Source organism: Kryptolebias marmoratus, linkage group LG15 (genome assembly GCF_001649575.2).
Source record: "Kryptolebias marmoratus isolate JLee-2015 linkage group LG15, ASM164957v2, whole genome shotgun sequence".
NCBI classification, from domain to species: domain Eukaryota; kingdom Metazoa; phylum Chordata; class Actinopteri; order Cyprinodontiformes; family Rivulidae; genus Kryptolebias; species Kryptolebias marmoratus.
In genome coordinates this window covers 27,971,364-27,992,031 of record NC_051444.1, presented here as the reverse complement: position 1 = coordinate 27,992,031, position 20,668 = coordinate 27,971,364, and the positions used below count along the sequence as shown (strand labels likewise).

The 20,668-nt window shown below is 39.3% G+C and overlaps 1 protein-coding gene across 1 annotated transcript; it reads left to right on the top strand.

The window, feature by feature from the left end:
• The first annotated feature begins 2,155 nt into the window (after positions 1-2,155).
• Positions 2,156-20,594, top strand: slc22a18 (solute carrier family 22 member 18). Its single transcript, XM_025008193.2, has 10 exons — positions 2,156-2,614; positions 7,320-7,417; positions 9,115-9,260; positions 10,365-10,497; positions 10,635-10,741; positions 15,322-15,432; positions 16,428-16,528; positions 16,646-16,747; positions 18,181-18,301; positions 19,690-20,594. Exons 1-10 carry the CDS (start codon positions 2,483-2,485, stop codon positions 19,869-19,871), a joined length of 1,233 nt encoding a protein of 410 aa, XP_024863961.1. The 5' UTR covers positions 2,156-2,482; the 3' UTR covers positions 19,872-20,594.
• Positions 20,595-20,668: the final 74 nt, after the last annotated feature.

Sequence of the window (20,668 nt, the reverse complement as noted above, 5' to 3'; positions counted from 1 at the left end):
TTTTCCATTTCGAAAGAGTTACCAATGACTTATATACTATATTATTTATATTATATTAGTTACTTATATACTAGTATATAAGCCATTGAAAGTGATACTGCTGCCATCTTCTGGAAATAGTTAGTTTTGACTTATTCCTGCAAAACAACCAAACCACAACCAAATTTTGAGAAGATTCTCAAAAACATCTAAATTGCAATGGTAATTTCACATGTATTTTTTATTTACTACGCCATTTTTTAACTTGTTTCAGACTTTCAGCTTACTGAATGACAATAAAAACAACTATTTAAACACAATGTCTGTTCAATTTGTGTTGTATCATTTTAAAATTTGAAACATTGGATCTTTCTGTACTTTATTGGTTGTATTTGATGAATTTGGATCATGTTTTGAATAACCTTTCCTTTATACTTTTTGTGATCTTTAATAAAAGTGTTTTTTTTCTTACAGTACCCTTTAAAACTTATTTTTTTTACCTTTCTCAAAGTCATGTTTGAAAGGAGAACTGTACAAAACTGAGGTCAAAATGTGAAGAATTTAAAAAACAACAATTTATTTTTGAGTTGCCTAAACAGCTTCTATGATTATTTGCACACTTGTTTATCTCAAAACTCGTCATGTTTGTCTGATCTTATTTCATGTTTGTTCTTCATCAGTGCCAACATCCTGCCACTAGGGGGCAGTAAAACAGAATCATGATGGAAACTGATAGTTTAGTATATTTGATCCCATTCTGCTTTATAATGGCACTGTTTGTACATGAAAAACAGTCCTCTTCCTTAATTTAGGCGAAATAGTTCTGTTTTTTGCTCATATTTCCTTTAACAAAGATCATATTACTTTAAATACTCCCACTTCATTCAGCAAAAATGAATAATTTGCTCACATATTGGAAAAGGTTTCAGAACCTTTGGGTATTTCAAGGCACTCTTTAGAATCAGTAAACTCTTTGCATTAAAAGCTGATTGCTTATTCAAGGTTTCATGATGCTGAGCTGATACAGCTTCAAATCAGGCTTGCCGTGGAGAGGTTTAAGAGGAACATAAAGCTAAAGACAGGCATGGACGGGACAGTATTTTACTGAAAATAAAACACGACTGATAAGCAAAAAACCCAACAAAGACACCATAGTTGTTTCTGTCATATACTGTATGTTTGAAATAAATCAGCATCACAAAGTGTATTATTATGTGCCCTAAAACAACTGTGGTAACTCCAGTATACAGAGCAGGAGACAGACAGGAAATAAACAATTTGCCAAGTATACAACTCATTAGTATACTTCCTGTTGTTCAGAGCTAATCTATCCACTGAACCAGGAGAAATAAGAAGCGGTTTTGGACATGTGTAAAGGTAATACTTCAGTAGGCTCTGACTTTTAGTAACTACTTGAAGGCATACATTTGTGAGAAAATGCACAAATTTTCACTTGACTGAGTTTACCCAGTTGCGCGTGTTGCTGCACAAACACAGTAATTTGCCAGGAGTTTGCATGGATGTTGAACAAATGGCACATGAGTGTAGAGAGACAAAACTACACACTGTGGACACTTGTGACTCTCGAGCGATGGTCACAGGCCTCAACAACAGTTATGAAGGAAAATAGTGAAATGTGGACCATAAGGAAGTGCTTCTGAGGGATTCAGCTCCTCTAAAATGCTCTTTTTATACTCAGTCCTCCTACTGACCTGTTGCCAATTGACCTAATTAATTGCAAAACTGCTCCCCAGCTGTTTTATCTTCATACTACTTACTTTTACAGCTTTTTGTTGCGCCTGTCCCAACCTTTTTTGAGATATACCGGTGCCATAAAATTCTAAATCACACTAATATATATGTATGTATACAATGGTACAAGTTAATTGTTTAAACATTTGAAATATTTGCCATGTGAATAAAATGTAGGTTTATGAGATTTCCAAATGGTTGTTTTGAGTTTTTGTTTAGTTTACACAAAGTCCCACCTTTTTTAGGATGTAAATAAGCTGAACAGTTTAATTCATATAAGAAAGCTTCTTGTTTTCTTTTTTCCCTCCTTTACTCTTTCTTTTTAAAAAAGAAAAGAAAAAGAGATTAAAATCATGATCATGAACAGGAGTGGATTAACTGTCACGAGTCCGACAGCAGGGAGGGGTTCCTGAACGTATCGTTGGGCTCAAGCTTCCCGTTTCTGGTGGAAACCAGTGAAACCGAGCTCGGAACCGAACCCGTGTCGGGACGTGTTTGTCTGTGTAACACGGAACTAACATGGCCGCTGCAGGCCGGTGACGCCTCTCCGTGGCAAAGTGCAACCCCTGGAAGATTAGAGAGCGGGTTAATGTGACAGTCCTGCAGGTGAAAGGACATTCACCGGCCGGGACCTCATGATTTAACACGACCCCGAGTGCTTCCGGGGACTTCGAGCTTCCGTCGGGGGTGTTTCTGCGAGGAAAAGTTTTTTTTTTTTTTTTTTCCAAAAACGAGTCGCGGAGCTGAAACGATGGAAGACAAGCCGGTTTCCTCCCCGAAACCCTCCGCAGACCACCGGCAGAAGGCCAAGGTTATTTACGTGGTTTATGTAATCGCTGCTTTGGACATCACCTGGATGTTTCTGCAGTTCTCTGTCACTCCTGTAAGTATCTGATGACAACTGGGATTTCCGTGTTTGCCCTGAAGTCAGCACGAGAACAGCTGGAAACCAGGTTTGCACGCGAGGGTCCAAAAGTTTACCACATGGTTTATTACATTTAAAAGGTACAAGAAATCCATTCAGGGCATTTTGGTTATGAGATTTTTAAAAGAAAAAAAAACCTTCAAATTTGTTTGGAATTATTTGATTTTATTTCAAATATTCAAGCTCACCTGTGACCATAGCTTCCACTTCATAATAAGTTAAATTTCTTTCTTTCTTTTTTTTTTTTTGGAGGTGGAAGGGACGTAGGTGTTGCTCCTGGAGAGCCACTATCCCGCAGGTTTTACTTGTTTCTCTGCTCCAACACACCTGATTCAGAGGTTAAATCACCTCTTCATGTTCTGCAGAAGCCTGTTAATAAGCCACTGATTCAAACCAGGTGTGTTGGAGCAGAGAAACTAGTAAAACATGCAGGATGGTGGCTCTCCAAGACCAGGGTTGCCCACCCCTGAGCTAGACACTGATAAGAGTGGAGGCAGGAGTACACAGGAAGACTACATTTTGTGTAGAAGAGGTAACCTGAGGGTGATTATGGACTGTAAGGTTTTGGCAGGGGAGAGGGTGGCCAGACAGCATCAGATGGTGGTGTGAAGGATGAGTGTTGTGGTGAAGAAGAGGAAAAGAGTAAAGGCAGAGAAGAGGACCAAATGGTGGAAGTTGAGGAAGGAACAATGCTGCGAGGAGTTCAGAGAGGAGCTGTTAAAGGCTCAGGGTGGTAAGAAAGAGCTTCCAGATGACTGGACTACTTCAGCCACAGTGATTAGAGAGACAGGTAGGAAGGTACTTGGTGTGTCATCTGGACGAGGAAAAAGTGACAAGGAAACCTGGTGGTGGAATAGTGAAGTGCAGGAAGTGATTCAGAGGAAGAGGTTAGCCAGGAAGAAATGGGAGAGCGAGAGGACTGAGTAGAGTAGACAGGAATATAGGGAGATGAAACGTAGTGCAAAGAGGGAGGCAGCAAAGGCAAAACAGAAGGTGTATGAAGAGGCTGGACAATAAGGAGGGACAGAAGGACTTGTATCGACTGATGACACAAAAAGATCAGGCTGGAAAGGATGTACAGCAGGTTAGGCTTGATAAAGATAGAAACTGTAATGTTCTAACAAGTGAGGAGAGTGTGATGGGAAGTTGGAAGGAGTACTTTGAGGAGCTGATGAATGAAGAGAATGACTGAGAAAGAAAAGCAGAGGTCATAGAAACTGTGGACCAGGAAGTGGGAAAGATTAGTGAGTTAGTGAACTCAGTAGGAGGAAAGAAGTCTTGTTCATGTTTCTCAATTTGTTTTTTATTTGGAAAAAATAAAAATATGAAACTAAAAGTATCAAAAGTATAAATAAGTTTTTGCATGTGCAGCATGAAGGCTCCATCCAGTGTAATGTGAGGCTAAGCAGAGACTTTAGTCAAACATCAAATGGTCAAACTCCAAATGTCTGTAAAGCTAACAGTGCTCACGTCTGATAACAAGCAGGTGACGGAGGACTGTATTTTAAAGAGCTTGGTTATTTGTGTGTTGGGAGGGTACCATGGCTCCAACAGCTCCTATAGGCCATGAAAACCCATTTATTTTCTCAGTAAATTCAGTCACCCGTTCTGTAAAAGCAGTATCTCACTGCCTGGGCTCCGACTGTTTCAGATGAGTTAGAGACTCAAAATTAGGGGAAAAAGGCACATTTTTTTTGTTGCAGTCTCACTGAGTGCTTGCCACCAAGCAATCAGCGAGCCCTGCAGTAGGGTTTTGAGCAGCCATTTTTTGAAAATCATGGTTCATGTAAATGTGCACTGCTTGCAAATTTGCATTAGTGGTCGTGCACATTATGCTGTTGCCCACATCATACTCACCTTGGCTTATTTTGTATTCACCTCGTGCCCCCATAGTTTGGATTTAATCTGCCGGAGTACACTTTTAAACCAAAGCCAGGCAGATTTGGACCAGTTTTTCCAATAATTATTATCATCATCATCATCGGCACGATTCTTAGACCTGGACGTTTGAGGTTGAAGTCTCGGATGTTTTCTGTCAGCGGAGAGCTCCCGTGCAGCTGTGAAAATACAGCGCTAGCTCTCTCGAGACAGGTTGGAGACAGTCACGATGAGTCTGTGACTATTCTGAGGAAGTGGCACAAATTTTCTGAACATGTTTGAAACCCACTGTGAGCTTCTGTGACCTGTGAGGAAATTCACGAGTGCTGTTTGCAAACTAATCACCAACAGCCACGGCTCAGTCATATACTACCCTAATCCTTTTTGCCTCATTGCTGTCCCATGGAAACGTGTCTCCTTTCTTTAGAGTTTCTTCTAAAGTGCGTTGCTCAGCCGTGTTAGCTGGGTGAACTTGATGTACTCCGCCCAGATCTGCTTGGGACATCATCAGGTTAATTAATAATTAATAAAACAGTCAGTTTAATATGGATACATACATAAAGTACATGTTATATTACATCATCAGTGTCAGAAACTGTAATTATATCTCGATAAGAAATATAACACAGGAAAGTAACACTTCAGGCAGTTTTATGTTGCACAAAATTACAGCTTCTCTTTTATAGTGTAAATCATCTAACATTTAATTAGTCATCAGTATCATAAGGACAAATACTCGTATAACAGCTGCATGAAAGAAGGTGTTTGTAACCTACAACAATAATATATGAGTGCATTGAACATTTGTAATAAATTTGTTTGGAGTCGAAGTTGTATGAAACTTGCAATTATGGAACCAAAATTAAATGAAAGAAGAAACACTTTTTATGAAATGCTAACAACTAAACAGGCTGTTTCTTCAGACGTTAAATCCTCTTGCAACCTTTGTCCTCTTAACAAAAAACACTGAGGTCATTTATTCAGACGTTGCCAAATTACCCCCACCAGCAAAAAACACAGTCACTAACACCTTCCTTACGCTTGTTTTAGTTCTCAGGTCTGATTAATGAAAAGTTTAGACTTCTTAGTACAGTTAATGTTACTTTTTATTTAGAAAGAGGTCAAATTGAATACCAGAAACAAACAAAAAATGGATTTGGGTAGAAGCTACTTTTTAATTCACACACCAGCTTCAGAAGACAAAACCACAATCAATCTCAGTCATATCCCCATATATTTCTGGTTACTTATCCTTCTGAGCTGCACCTCAGCCTGCTTTAGACCAGGTCACCTGCAGGTCTTTGAATTTAAGACCTCCAATTTATTTAATGGTTAAACAGCTTTAGAGCCTTTAGGTGTGTTTAGGGCCGTTGTTCTGCTGAAAACAAACATTCCCACAAGGCTCAAACAAGATGACAGACCACTTGTCCTTCTGGTTAAATCTTGCCTTGAATTCTGAATAAATTGTGACAACATTGTTGCGGCAATTTATTCATTTATTTGCCTTGCTGATAAGTAGAATTAAAACTCACCATCTGACTCATAAAACCAAAAAAAACAAAACTAAAAGATAAGATCTGTACTTCCTCATTAGTGCCTTTTTTACAGAATATAAATGTGAAGATTTAATCTGATCTAAACATTTTCTTTTTTTATAACTTGTAAATTGCACTGCATTTAAAGGAATAATCTTTTGAAGTGGGTTTCTGTGGAAAGCCTATGAACAAGTAACATCATATATGTTAAAAATAGTTCTTTGAACGACCTCAGATTGGAGAAATAGAGTTGGCACTCTGACCAGACTGACGAGCAAATGGCTAGTCCGAGCTGGGCCGAGACCAAAGTGGATTGTTGCTGTCCTAATGCAGCTCTAGTCTCAGATATTTGATAGCAGTTTACGTCAATGCTGTGTTTTTAAACATTTACGTTGCTGTCAATTTCACATCACACAGTTATTTAAATAGAATTCTCTGGTTGATCACAAGCGCAAACGGCAGCAGCAGCTAGCTGTAGCACTTTAACTGCAGCCTGGGGCACTCAGACTACCTGTTTGCTCTGCAGTTTCTTCAGAATTAAACTCCATTTCTACAAAAAGCTGTCTACTACAGGTGTGATTATGAATGTATCCCTTTAAATGAATTATAGCTGAATTTAATGAGGCAGAGGATTTCCATAAACTGAATGCAGTTGTCCCATACCTTGATGTGATTGGACCTTATTTAGTTGCTTTATAATTAATAGACGATTAACTGGACTTGAACTAAATCTGTTTATATTTCCATGAAATTAGTTTTGGTGTTAAGCTGAATTTAATATAAATGAATTTAACCCACTCTTTAACCCAAACACAATACTGATGTGTGTGTAGCTTCAGCTCTTCCTGAAGGGTGAATTTCTAACCACCTCATTCTTTTGAAGTTCTCCTAATTCTGGACAGTTTCATAAGCAGCCAGTTTTTATGATGGTGAAGTTAAAGTAAACATAAACTGATGCTGTTTCAACACTACTGCAGTAAAACCCCAGCAGTTAACTTTTGCTCTTCAGTAAAAACCAGCCCAGTTATTATCTAATTTAGCTGGTTAATATATGGCCAGTTTGGTCTGAACCCTGCATCACAGCACACAGCAGTCTCGTTTTTGTTTTCCACTTTAAACCACGTGTTATTGAAAGTTTTTTTTTTTTTTTTTTATTCATGTAATGAAGGAAAGTAAAAAAAACTGGGAGCACCTCTTTCTGTGTTTGATTTGGCGTGCTTTAACGTGTGCATTTCTTTACGCCTCTGCAGTATTTGGCAAAGAAGCTTGGATTTGACACGTTGTGGTTTGGTTATTTACAAACTACAGTCGGTGTGATTCAGCTGATCGGGGGTCCTATGTTTGGAAGGTACGTATGAAATGTTCACAGCAACAATTAAAACTGCTACAGATGCAGACAACTTTGTTTGTATGCTTTTGTTAAAGAAAGAAAAACCCACGAAGATCTCTGAAATACCTAACAAAAGTGATACAAGAAAAAAAATACTAATGACCATTTAGTGAAAATCAGTCACTGCTTTTGAATTTTGGGTCAACAGATTATTTTTAAGAATTAAATAATGAAACCAGCTTTGACAAAAAGGATGGTACTCCTGAGTTAATATTTTGTTGTGCAATCTTTTAAGGCAATCTAGTGGTTTCTGTAGCTCTCTCTGTCCTCTACCTGTCCACAGGTATTTTGTCCCTCTCCTCATAAACAAACTGTTCCATCTGTCTCAGGTTTGAAGGCTTCCTTCTCCAGATGTTTCAGCTCTTTCCACAGATGTTCAACAAGGTTTTGATCAGGGCTCAGTGGGCCATTTTCAGAATGGTCCAATGTTTTGTTCTGAGCCATTCCTGGTGTTTGTAGCCGTGTTTTGGGTCATTATCCTGTTGGAGGACCCATGGCCTGCAGCTGAGACCAAACGTTCTGACTCTGAGCAGCACATTTGGCTCCAGAATGTCTTGATAGTCTTGAGACTTCATTGGACCCTGAACAGATTCAGGACCCCCTGTGTGAGATGCTTCAAAGCAGCCCCAGAACAGAACCGAGCCTCCTCCATGTTTCTCTGTAGGTACAGGGTTCTTTTCTTCCATCTTTGGATCAGTGAACATAGAGCTAATGGGACTAATTGGCAAAAAGCTCCAGTTTTAGTTCATTTGTCCAAAGGACATTCACTCAGAGTCTTTGTGACTTCTCAATATGCATTTTGACAAATTCAAGTCTTGCTTTTTTATAATTTGTTGTCCTCCTCGGTCTTCTTCCATTAAATCCACTTTGACTCAAACAGACCGATGGTGCAATTTGACACTGATGACCTTTGACCTTGGAGTTAGCCTTTAATCTCTTTGGAAGTTGTTCTGGACTCTTTAGCCATTATTTTGATCATCTGTCGCTTCAGTTTATCATCAGTTTTCCTCTTGTGTTCACGTCCAGTTAGATTGTCTCCAGTCCTGTGGACCTCAACCGTCTGAATAATCTGAGTAGCTGTAGTCTCAGGAACATCCATCTGCTTGGAGACGGTCTGATGGCCTTTACCTGTAACATGATGTCAGGAATTTTCTTTCTCAGCTCCTGAGACAACTCTGTCCTCAGTTTTCAGTGCTCCATGTTCAGTGTGTTACACACCATGTTATCAAACAGCCCTGTGACTACTTTTCACCGTTTAAACAGACTGACTGATTTACAGGACTTAGGACACCTGTGATGATGATTACAGGACACACCTTAGTTTGACATGTTCCTGTGGGCAGATTAGTTTCAACATTTTCAAGGAAAAACATTTTTTTTGTCAAGGACAGTTTCATTATTACATTTTTTTATAATTCTGTTGGACCAAAATTTAAACACAGGGTCTGATTTTCATTAGTTGATTTTTTTTTTTAAATAATTTTTATATTTGATATTTTTGTCACTTTCAAGTGTTTTTAGAGACCTTTTGTGGGTTTTTCTTTTTCAATGAAAGGGTACAAACGAATAAATCCATGTCTTGTTCTTATAGTTACACACCTTCTGTTTGCCAATGCTGTTACTAGAGTTTGAGCTTGTTTTGTTTTTTCTGGCAGGTTTGGAGATCTGTTTGGAGCTCGAGCTGCCTTGTCTTTAGCATGTGCAGCAACTAGTGTTTTCTTTGTGCTGCTGGCCATAGCTGACCATCCTGTCCTTCTGTTCATACACAAACTCCCAACAGTCTTCATGCACGTTCTTCCTGGTGAGCATCAAACACGTAAACCCCCCTCGGTTATGGAAGTTCATGTTAGACTTTACGAGCTGCAGCACGTGAGAGGATCCATGATGTTTTATCTCCTTATCCCCAACATTCTGCATGTGTGTTGTGTAAAATCATGTGACCTAATTAATGGTGTGGCTTGTGAACATGTACAACTTGCACTGTAAACATTTTAACATTTATAAATATTTATAGATCAACTTTTATCCACATGTGAGGCATGGTCTGTGAATTCATAATTTGGTCCATTTTGTTCATTACTTTACATTTATGACTTATTTTCTGTTGATTTCTTTTGTTTTTTTTGCTATTATGAATGCTTAGTGAGGAAAAGTTGCAATATATGCAACAAATCCATACATTTGTAATATGATCCACAGATTTTTTTTAATTCAAAAGTTTTAATTGTGGCACACTGCAGTAGGCAAAAAGGCAAAAATGTTTTTTTTTTCCATGTTCTTGTGTGTGATCACATGAAATTATTACATGAACCAGTAGATAAATTTTAATAAACCTGATTAATCATTCACGATGATGGCCCCAGCTGACCTTAGCAAACACAAAAATGGCTATAACTCAGCCAGTTTTACAGATGTTGAGCTAAAGTTTGATGTGTTGTTAGTTGAGTTCTAAGAGTTCACAATATCACATGAGATTGTGATTAATGTTAGTTACAAGGTTTGATCAAAACAGCTGCAAGTCATCATTTCTCAACATAAAAGGATCTCAGTCTAAAACGCCGACATAAAAGATGATGGACCTTTGATTAAATTTGTAAGTTGTATTTTTTTAAGAAGGGTATTGCATATTAATAAACTTTGTTTAAATGTGCCAGCGTAACAGTCACCCCCAAAAAACAGAATCCAGGATTATAACATCAACATACTGTAGAAAAAATTAACTAAATTTTAAACAAACAGAATTTATTTTTATGAGAAATATTGCTGACGTGCTTTTTGAATTAAAAAAAATGAAAGTATTTTTGAACCGTTTCATAGATTTCTCAGTTGTGTGCCTAAAGGTTTGCACTTTTAATGGAGTGACCTAAACAGCCAGACAAATACAACCTTGTTTTTCTGTCTGCAGCATGTCAGATGGTCGTCACAGACCTTTCAGAACCTGAGAAACGGGCCGATTCTTTATCCAAACTCGGCCTGTGTTTTGGTATTGGGATGATAGCTGGCTCCACGTTAGGAGGAAACCTGAACACACGTTATGGGTGAGTTTACAGTGCGCTTCGCTTGTGGTGATATGTTACAAACACAGAAACAGCACAGACAGATGTACAGCTTCGACTCTGATAAGGAGGACGAATATTTGTCTTTGTTAACGTTGCTGTTATCTTCAACTTCTCAGGGAGATGGTCACTGCACTGGTCGGTGCTGCAGGCAGTGCCTTCAATTTATTGCTGGTTTTAAACTTCATCCCAAAATCCACTAAAGCTGAGACCTCAAATACTAAAAGTAAGAAAACACTTTAACTCTGGTTCTGGCATCAAAAAACGGATGGTATTTCAGCAGTAAAGCCTCTGGCATACTCCATAAGAAGTCAAGAAGTTTGTGGTCACGAGGTTGCAAGCCGTTCATTTTGGCACACACCTTTCATCGTCTCCGAGACACTTGGCTCAGAACTCCCGGGAAGCTCCTTCCTTCTCCTCCTACAGCGTTAAAACGGGCTTCTTTCCTTGTTCTGATAGCTGTAAAGATGGCTGTATTTTCTAACAGCCTCCAGCTGCCTCTCAGCGGAGCAGCAGAAGCAAAATGACTCCATTAAATCTCATCAGCTTTTCTACAGAAACACGCGCACAACAACTTCTGACCAATCACATAATACTTGGCGCAAACCCCTGTGAGATAAAGTTCATCCAGGGCCTTGTGTAGAGATGTGGCGGACGAAGCTGCTATGCGAAAAAAAAATTGTGCAGTTTTCATCTCATGAATGATTTCCGACTTTGTGACTTCTCATGGAGTATGACAACAGCTTCTTCAATACACACCAACTTGTCAGGACCTATTGCTACATTTGTGGACCAAACGTTGGTCCTCATGTTTAAATTCCATTTTTGTGTTAGGAGTTAGATATAGGGTTAAGGCAGTGGTCTCCAATCCTGGTCCTCGAGGGCCACTATCCTCCATGTTTTACTTGTTTCTCTGCTCCAACACACCTGATTTGAATCAATGGCTGATTAACAGGCTTCTGCAGAACATGAAGAGGTGATTTAACCACTGAATCAGGTGTGTTGGAGCAGGGAAACAAGGAAAACCTGCAGGATAGTGGCCCTCGAGGACCAGGATTAGATACCCCTGGGTTAAGGTGTGAATTGAGTTTAGGTAAGGGGTTGTGTTTGGGTTAAGCTACACAAATGAATGGAAGATAAATGGAAGTCAAAGCCACTGTCAACCCCATTTAAGATGGCTGCCACAGCAAGCTGGAATTAGAAAACACAAAAAGGGCTATACTTTCAGGTTTACAGTTATTGAGCTAAACTTTGGTGTGGTGGTAGCTGAGAGTCACATACTTTGAGTTCTGCATCTTGCATAAAATCTCTCTTTAAAACTTTACTGTTAAGGTTGAACCTGTTTATCTGTGAGCAAAATATCTCACGAACCCCTGGACAGATTTCAGTGAAACAAATTAAAGGCTATCACATCACCCACCACCTCTCATGCCAAAGATTTAGACTAAGATAATCTTACGATGAGAAGAAGTCGAGCTATAGGCGTTTTGATGTCCTATATCACGTAGTATCGCCAGGTGTGACTTGATCAGTTAGCACGTGGAGTATTTGTTGTGATTGACATTCAGCTAATAACACAACAAAATTTAGCTCAGTATTCGTAGACCTGAGTTATAGTTATTGTTGAGTTGGATTATGTTGATCAGCTGAGGGAGCAGCTGTAGATGTATATCTGAAGATTAGAACCTGAGAGTCTCATTAAAAAAAACAATCCAGTGGTTCATGAGATATTTTGCTAACAGACAGAAAACCCTCCCACACATAGACAATTCATTATCGCCTGCTGCCAAAAGAACTTAATGACATTTTACAGTTCTTTAGCAGGAGTCAGTGAACAGTAAGAACAGTTTAAACAGTAACAAAATAGATTAAAAGAGAGACTTTTTATCTGTTATCAGCTGTCATCCCTCCTAATACCAGAGATGTTTCAGTGAATGTGCAAACACTTTGGCCTGATCATTCTCTGTGGCGGCTTTTAAAACATGAAACTCATTCAAATGGCTTTAAGAAGGAAAATAAATGGGGTTCATATTTCAAATATGATTACATTTTTCTTTTTTTCTTTTAATAACATAAAACTCACTGCCTTTAAAATTGAAATTGATTTAAAATTTTGGAGAAAAAGCCTTGTTAGTGTGTAGAATCACATTTATAGTGCATCTTTTCATGTTGGAATGTTCTGAAATCATATGATGCTGTTTGTTGGAAACCAAGGAAATGAGAGATTTCAAATCTGATTTCTTCCAGAGCAGATGTAAAACATGTTGCTTTTACAAAATGTGGCACCTAATACTGATGAAAAGCTCTTACAACCAAAAACAAGGGCTGTGTCGGCTTATCATCACCGTGTCATATCGTCCGTCCTTCCTGATGTGGAGTGGGAATTCATCGGCATGCAGAACAAAAACAAGAACCTGGAGAAGGAGAACCAGGCTCTCCAGAAGAAAATGGAGTTTTTGTTGACGAATGGTGCACAGCTGAAGGTGGAGCAGCAAAAAATCCACCAAGCGATCCAAAACGGAGACTTCCTTAGGAGACAGCTAGTGCACTGCAAGAACGAGCTGCTGGTGTTGGGAAAGAAGCTGAGCATCCAGGAAACGGACCTGAGGAGGGAGCGCAAGCAGAACGAGGTCCTCAAACAGGAAGTGGAGTCGGTGAAGAAGGAGCTGCAGTCGGTGAAGAAGCAGGCTGCGGGTCAGAGAGGCGAGCAGCAGAACCTGAAGGAACAGCTGGAGCAGGCCATCAAGGAGAGGGACAGCTTGAAAAACAAGTGGCTGCGCTGCCAGAACGAATGCGCAGATCTGAGTGAGAAGATCAGCAGCCAGCAGCTGAGCCGGAGCAGGAAGGAAAGTCAGTGCAAGGAGGAGATGGGGCAAATCCATCTCCTGAGGATGGAGAACCAGAGGCTGGAGAGGGAGAAAAAATACCTTGAAAACGAAGCAGAAGAAAGGAGGCGTGAGCTCCAGAGGTGCAAGGAAGCGCTCAGCCTCCAGAAGGAAAAGCTGTCCAAGTTTATGGCCTGCCGCTCGACAGGAAGCAAGACCGGGGACAGGATGGCGACTCCCCATCAAAGACCCGAGATGATCAGAAAACCCAAACGACAGGTGCCCGACCAGAAGCTTGACGTTTTGCAGAGTGAGCTGCTCATCCAGGTCGCAGAGCAACGGAGGACCCAGAACGTCTGCGAGGAGCTGAGGAAGAGCCTGGCTCAGCTCTCCATGCAGTTCCAGCGGTGCCGGGTGGCGCTCCGAAACCAAAGGGACAAGCTGAAGGCCGCGGCAGCCGAGAGGAACGTGTACAGAAGTCAGGCGGAAAAAATGCAGAAAGAATTGGCGGCCGTCAGGAAGGAGAAACTGGGTGAAAAACTGCAGAACTGGGCAGCCAAGAAGACAAAGAAACTCAAGCTGTCATCTGGAGTCAGATCCAAGCCATCCCACGCCTCCACAAATAAATCTCATCAGCAGGGAGCATCCAGAGAGTCCAGGCTAATCATCATTGGAAGGAAACATTTTTAAATAAATAGACTTATCTTACTTTAGCTCGTTCATTTGTTTATGTAGCAAAATGAAATACATCCTACTCATAAAGACAAAATCATTACAATAAGAATGTCCCGATTAAGGAATTATAGATGTTTTATAATTAGGTAATTAAGATGTAAACACTTAACAGAATATTAGTAAATGCTCTTTAAAGAACTATAGGACGCTGTTCATACAACTCCAACTCTGATAACGTTCTGGCACTATGTGAAGTGTGACTAAAAACAGAATACAGTGATTGTAAACTTCATAAACCCAAGTTATTCACAGTGGAACAACACTAACAAACACCAAAACCACCAGCGAGTGAGAAAACCGATGCAAACTTACTCCATAAAACAGAAACGGCGCCAGACCACCAGGGGGTGACTCCATGTTGGATTCAGCTGTGTCTTCCTGCTGTTTGACCCGGTGCTGGCAGTAAGGTGCCGGTCAGCCCACCTCCATGTCTTCAGCCTCTTAAACATGGTTCATCAACAAATTACCAAACCAACGACACTTGGAAAAACAAAAATTAAATGGCCTCCGTGTCATGTGACCTTCTGAGCAGGCATTGATGTTGAATTGTTTCACTAGACTGGACAAATAAGAGACACCTAACTGTCTGATTTTAAAGGCTTTTATATTTGTTCTTGATGTTTTTTAATAAAATGAGGTGATGGAAAAATTACTGTTCAGTTGTTTCATTAGGTGGGTGTGTCTTATTACTCCAGTCTAATAAAACAATTAAACATTAATTTTTCATCATCTCGTCTCAAGACATGGAAGCTATTGAGGAAAAAAACAACGTTTAGCCGTTTGCTGTGTGTTTGTTCCCGTCGTTTACTGTAGTTAACATGCAGGAGCTGAGGAGAGCAGCTGCTGGAGGTTTTAGAGAAGAATGTTGTCCCATTCTGCTCTGATGGAGGATTCGAGCTGCTCATCAGTCCTGTCTTCTTTGCTGGATTTTTTTTCGCCAGATGTTTTCACTGAAGGAAGGTCCACGTCTTGTTACCTGAGCACTTCCTTTTAAAGAACCATGAGCCCTAAAACCACATATTCTATCCCAATTCTTCTTGTCAGTAAGATTTAATCAAAACTGAAGAGTCAAATTTCATGAAACTTGGTGGAGATGAAGAGCAAAATGAAATTTAGGCATTTCTTCATGGTTTTAATTAGAATAAATCTGTTTCACTTGATGAAGATGGACTCAGGTCTTCATCCAAGCTCCTTATTATTTCCATAAACATCCATTTTATTTTGTTCTATTCTCTGTTTTTCGCAGCTGAGAACCAAAACAAGAAAGTGTTTAGCTTGGGAGAGATCACCAGGCTGATGAAGTTTCCAGGAGTGACGAGGATTTTTCTGATTAAAATCATCGCTGGTTTGCCTTCAGGTAAGACTCGTGTCTGAACAGGCAACTGTCAGTCTTTCAGGCAGATATCTCTTTTTTTTTTTCTTTTTTTTTTTTGCTGTGCAACGAATGCTGTACGTGAAAATATGTTTAAACTATACACCTTTTATATCGCCTGCTGCAAAAAAAGAGATAAATAATGTAATTGTCTGTGTTTGTTTGTCTGTTAGTGAAATATCTCATGACCTAGAAGACAGATTTTAACTAGACTCTCATTAAGTAATCACTGGATGTACGTCTGCAGCCGATTGGCTAACTAACCTTAAAAACTACAAAAATGGCGATTTTTAGCTAAACTTTGGTGTGGTGACAGCTTACAATTGTCCTCAACGCATACTTTGAACACATTACGCAACATCTTCACCTTAAAAATTGTCATTAATTGTTGGAGTCAATCATTTCTGTCTGTTAGCGGAATATCTTGTGAACCACTGGTTGGATTTTAGTGAAACTTTCAGAAAGTAGTCACTGGGTGCACATCTATGGCTGATTTACCTTTTGGAGTCAACCTAATTTAAGATCGCTGCCACAGCTTACTGACTTCAGCCAATACAAACATAGTTTTACCTCAGTGCATTTTACAGACATTGAGCTAAAATGTAATGTGGTAGTAGCTGAGGGTCATTCACAACACATACTCAGCAGACTGTGTGAGGTCCTACAACATAGTGTGTGTAATTGCATATAAGGTTTGACCAAAAACACAGTTGTTTCACTAAGCTCATCTAGTCTAGTACAAGTCTAGTCTAAAACGTTTATGTTAAAGGTGGCGGGCGATATGCATTCCTTCAAAGAATGCTGGGCCTTTATTTTGAAAAATGGTTTTGCCTTCTTTGGATGGTGAGTTGAACGTGTAAAATGATCTGATCAGTCTGGGTCATTTTGGTGGACAAAAAAGAATTTCTGGGTTTAAAGGTGTGTATTTTTGGTCACCTTGATATAAGCCGGATGATGAGAATTTCCTCCTGTCTCTTAAGGCATATTTCAGGTGATGTTCTCCATCATCGCACTGGACTTCTTCAAGCTGGAACCCAAGGAGAACGGATACCTCATGGCCTATTTTGGCATCGTTCAAATGGTAAAACCCGAGATGAGGTTTGGTATTTTTCGCCAGTGATTGTTTCAGGTGCTGCAGCTTGTGACGAGACCAGACGGCTCTGGCTGAAAAGTGTATTTTTTTTTTTTTTTTTTCCAGGTTGTTCAGGGAGCTGTGATCGGCCAACTCACAGCGAGATATCCGGAGAAGTCGCTGCTGCTCATGTCGATCGGAGTTTCGGCTGTCGTGGGACTGGCTCAGGTACACGCTACACTAACCCCCACCCCCCAAAAACCGCAGCTTTACTCTTTGTTTCTTTAGGATGTTATAGTTAAATTTGTCAAATTTTTATCTGATCTGAAAGCAACAACAGACATAATCATGAAAACCCTAAACAGTAAAGTGAAGATTTAAGGCAAATCTTTTATTTTATTTTCGGGTTTTCTTGCAGTGAAAAGATAAATTTCACCCCAACAGCTCTGAAATAATCGATCCTTTTCCTTGTGGTGTCGGCGTTTTTTACTTTCCTGTTTTCTTTTGAATCACAAATAAATTACAAATAAACTGAATGAAATCATTTAAAGCTAAATTAGTTAAAGCTGATTAAAAATAATAGTTTTCTTGTTATCGTCCCGTCGTTGTGGCAGCAGGCAGTAATGTAATTACCTATGTTTATTTGTCTGTTAGCAAAATATCTCATGAACCACTGGACAGATTTTGATGTAACTTTCAGGAATTAATGGATACCTATAACTGGTAAACCTTTTGGAGTCAACTTGATTCAAGATGGCTGCCACAGCCAATGATCTTTAGAAGACAGAAAAATATCTGTAACTCAGCCCGTTTTACACACACTGAGCTAAAAATTGGTGTGGTTGATCGCTAAGAGTCCTCCCAAACACACACTCAGATGCCTGAGAGCTTTGATTAAAACTTCACCTTTAAACTTCTGGTGTCGACTCTGTCTGTTAGCAAAATATCTCATGAACCACTGGACGGATTGTAATGAAACTTTCACAAAGTATTTATTGGATTCACCTCTACAACTGTTTAATGTTTGGAGTCAACCCCAATAAAGATGGCCGCCACAGCCAATTACCATAAGAAAACACAAAAGTGCTATAACTAAGTCAGTGTTGCAGATATTGAGCTAAAATTTGGTTTGGTATTAGATCGAACACACCTTTGTTTAAAACCTTGCATGTAAGACGTTTGGCGTAATGCATTCCTTCAAAGAATGCCAGTTTAATTTATATGCCTTTTTGAGCATTTACTTGGTTGGAATACCAGACTTCACTCTCTGAAAGAGGTTTTAGACAAATAGTTTAACAATTTAAAATGGGAAGATACATTTTCTGCAATTTAGGATTCTTATTATTTGCTGTACATCATTAAAACATTAAAGAAAGAGATTTGTGCACACTCTGTATGAGGAGGAAAAACAAATCTGAGTGAGATAAAAACAAGTCTTACGCCAGGGTCAGCAAGTAAACTTTGTTGCTTTAAACTAAAACAAACAGAAGTTAAGACATTTAAACACAATTAATGTTTGATTACAACGACTCATGAGAATTGTGAAACTTTTTTTGCATGATGTGCAGTATTTGTTAAATGGTTTTTAAATGTTCTTCCCTGCAGCAGAAGTGATGATCGTGACTTACTTCCTGTTTCTGTTCGCTTCGGTCTTCCTGCAGGCCTACATGCAGACCGTGCTCCAGCTCTGCCTCACCGTCACGCCGATGATCTTCTCTCTCAGCGTGTTCACCGTCATCACAGACAGCATGCTGACCAAGAGCGTCCCGTCCTCCGACACAGGCGAGTTCGTCCAGCTGCTCTCCTTTTATGTCACAGAAGGCAGCGTTGCACACAGACTTCGTGAGCTGCGTTTCGATTGGTTGAACAGTTATTACTGCAAAATAAAGCTGCTTTAACATAAAGGAAAATGAGACTACCACATCTGACGGGCAGTTTCACAGTTTCTAAGGCATTTATGTGCGCAGCGTTGGACTTTGTGCAGTTGTCTAATTCACAAAGTTGTCCAAACGTGAGCTCTCATGCCCTGCGTGGGGTCACTCTGTGCTGGAGCAGTTTGCCCAACTTAAATGAGGTATTATGTATGCATTTAGGGGAAAACCCTCCCTTATTTATGTAACTTACTAAATGTCTTTGATTCTTAAAGACCAACATGGATTTAGAGTCAAATATTTACTGCAACCTGAGAGTTTGGTTATTTGTGACTGACAAAAAAAAGGAAGGAAGTTCAGCAACCTGCTGCACTGTTGCCTTCACAAAGAGAGGTCAGGTACGTCAGGAAAGGTTTTATTAAACATTGTTAACAGAGCAAAACGTCACTAAAGGTTCTGACTTTAATCACTTGTTCACTTGTTAATCATTTCCTGAAAATGATTAAGTAATCTTACTAACAGGCAAACAAACACACAAAACCAACACGACCGAAAGCATAACCTCCTTGGCGGAGATATGCATAAAATCGATTTGTTGCAGTTTTACATTCAGATAATAAAACCCCTTCTGATTATAACTTTTTACAAGACATTTATTCACAGTTATTCAGAGATTAAGAATAAAAAAAAACTGGAAGGATTTATTTCATGGGATAATTGTTACAGACCAAGTACTGAGTGGGGATGCTGCACAGTACAAGAACATACATTTCAGGTGGCCAACACAAATCCTTTTAATATTGCTCTCATGTAATATTCTAGTCTTCTGAGAAACTGAATATTGGGTTATCGTTGACTTTCATATAGTCATAAACATCAAAAAAGAGCAGAAATAAAAGCTTGAAATATATATTGATGTGTGGATTAAATCTATATAGTATAGGAGTTTCACTTTTTGAATTAATTTACTGAAATAAATGAACTTTTTGACGATAATAAAAGATTTATTGATATGCGCCTGTAGATTATGCAGTGAGGACAGCTGCGTTCTGACTTGTTCACATGTGTTGAATTTATTAGGCGTCTTTGCTCCAGCATAAAGAGTAATTAGGGCTTTTTGTTTGTGAGTCTGATTCAGAGACGGAGGAAACAGCAGGAGCCATATTTGGAGCTAAACTGGAGCAAATGGCACACTATAGTGAATCTGCCCCTCAGACTGGACACTTGCTTCATATCAGACAGCAAGTATTTTCAGAGGTTGTGTGTTTCCAGGCACTTATTGAACCTTCTCGTACTCAGGAACTATGCTGGGACTGTGCGCGTCGGTCCAATCCCTGGTTCGCACAATCGGACCGACGATCGGCGGCTTCCTGTACGTGAACTACGGCCTGACGTCCATAGGTCTAATCAAGTTCTTTGTGAACACCTCTGTGTTTGTTTACCAGCTGTGCCTCAAGACGACCATGAAACAGAGGGAATGAAATATTAGATTTTATAATAAATAAAAAAAGCTTTTTTCCCCTCATTTTCTGAACTAGAAAAAAAGAGGTGAGTGGATGCACAAGAAAAAGTTAAAGTTAATCAACCTTTTATGCAGTTTTATTGACTTGTTGCTGTATTTTTACATAATGAGATCAACTCATTTTAGTTTGGTCAGATTTTATACACCGTCACGAGAACAGTAGATGGCAGCAAAGCCTCCACTACATTCAGAGGTTCTTCTGCTGTACGGGGTTTTTAATTAAACTCAGATCAGTTTGCTGCTCCTAAAAATGTATCAACATATGAACAAATATAGGGGCAGAAAATATTCCAAAGTCAGTATGTAAAGTTGTAATCAAAGATTATTTTTTTAAATGTTTTTTTTAATGAAACATTTAACAATGATTGTATTTGTATGTCTCAGTTACTTTCTCAGCAGTGTTGTATTTTTAAAGGTACAGTTGCACTGTGAGGGAATTAATTCTTAGTGTTTTATTCACTCAGGAGCCTCAGCTTCTGACAACACTTCCTGGACTTTATGGTGTTCTGAAAACATCTGAGCCTCAGTGTGATCCATGAAAAAGTTCAGTGTTTTTTTTTTTTACATGTTTATAAAAACAACATGTCAGCCGTAGACTCATTTACTTTCCACTGTAATGACAAAAGATGGGAAAACCACTAACAATAAGGCAAAATAAAGATGAGAAGAGTGGTTTGCAGCACTTTTTTGTTTGTGACCTTTTCCTGCGTCTAGTTGGCAATCTGTGTTTCGTGTCCCTTTTAACAGTTCTGAAAT

Excerpts from the sequence above, each read along its gene's own strand:
- slc22a18 (XM_025008193.2), top strand. The coding sequence starts at position 2,483 with ATGGAAGACAAGCCGGTTTCCTCCCCGAAACCCTCCGCAGACCACCGG. Across the intron at positions 7,418-9,114 it reads GGGGGTCCTATGTTTGGAAG|GTTTGGAGATCTGTTTGGAG; the intron begins GTACGTATGAAA and ends TTTTTCTGGCAG. Across the intron at positions 16,748-18,180 it reads CTGTCGTGGGACTGGCTCAG|GCCTACATGCAGACCGTGCT; the intron begins GTACACGCTACA and ends GTCTTCCTGCAG.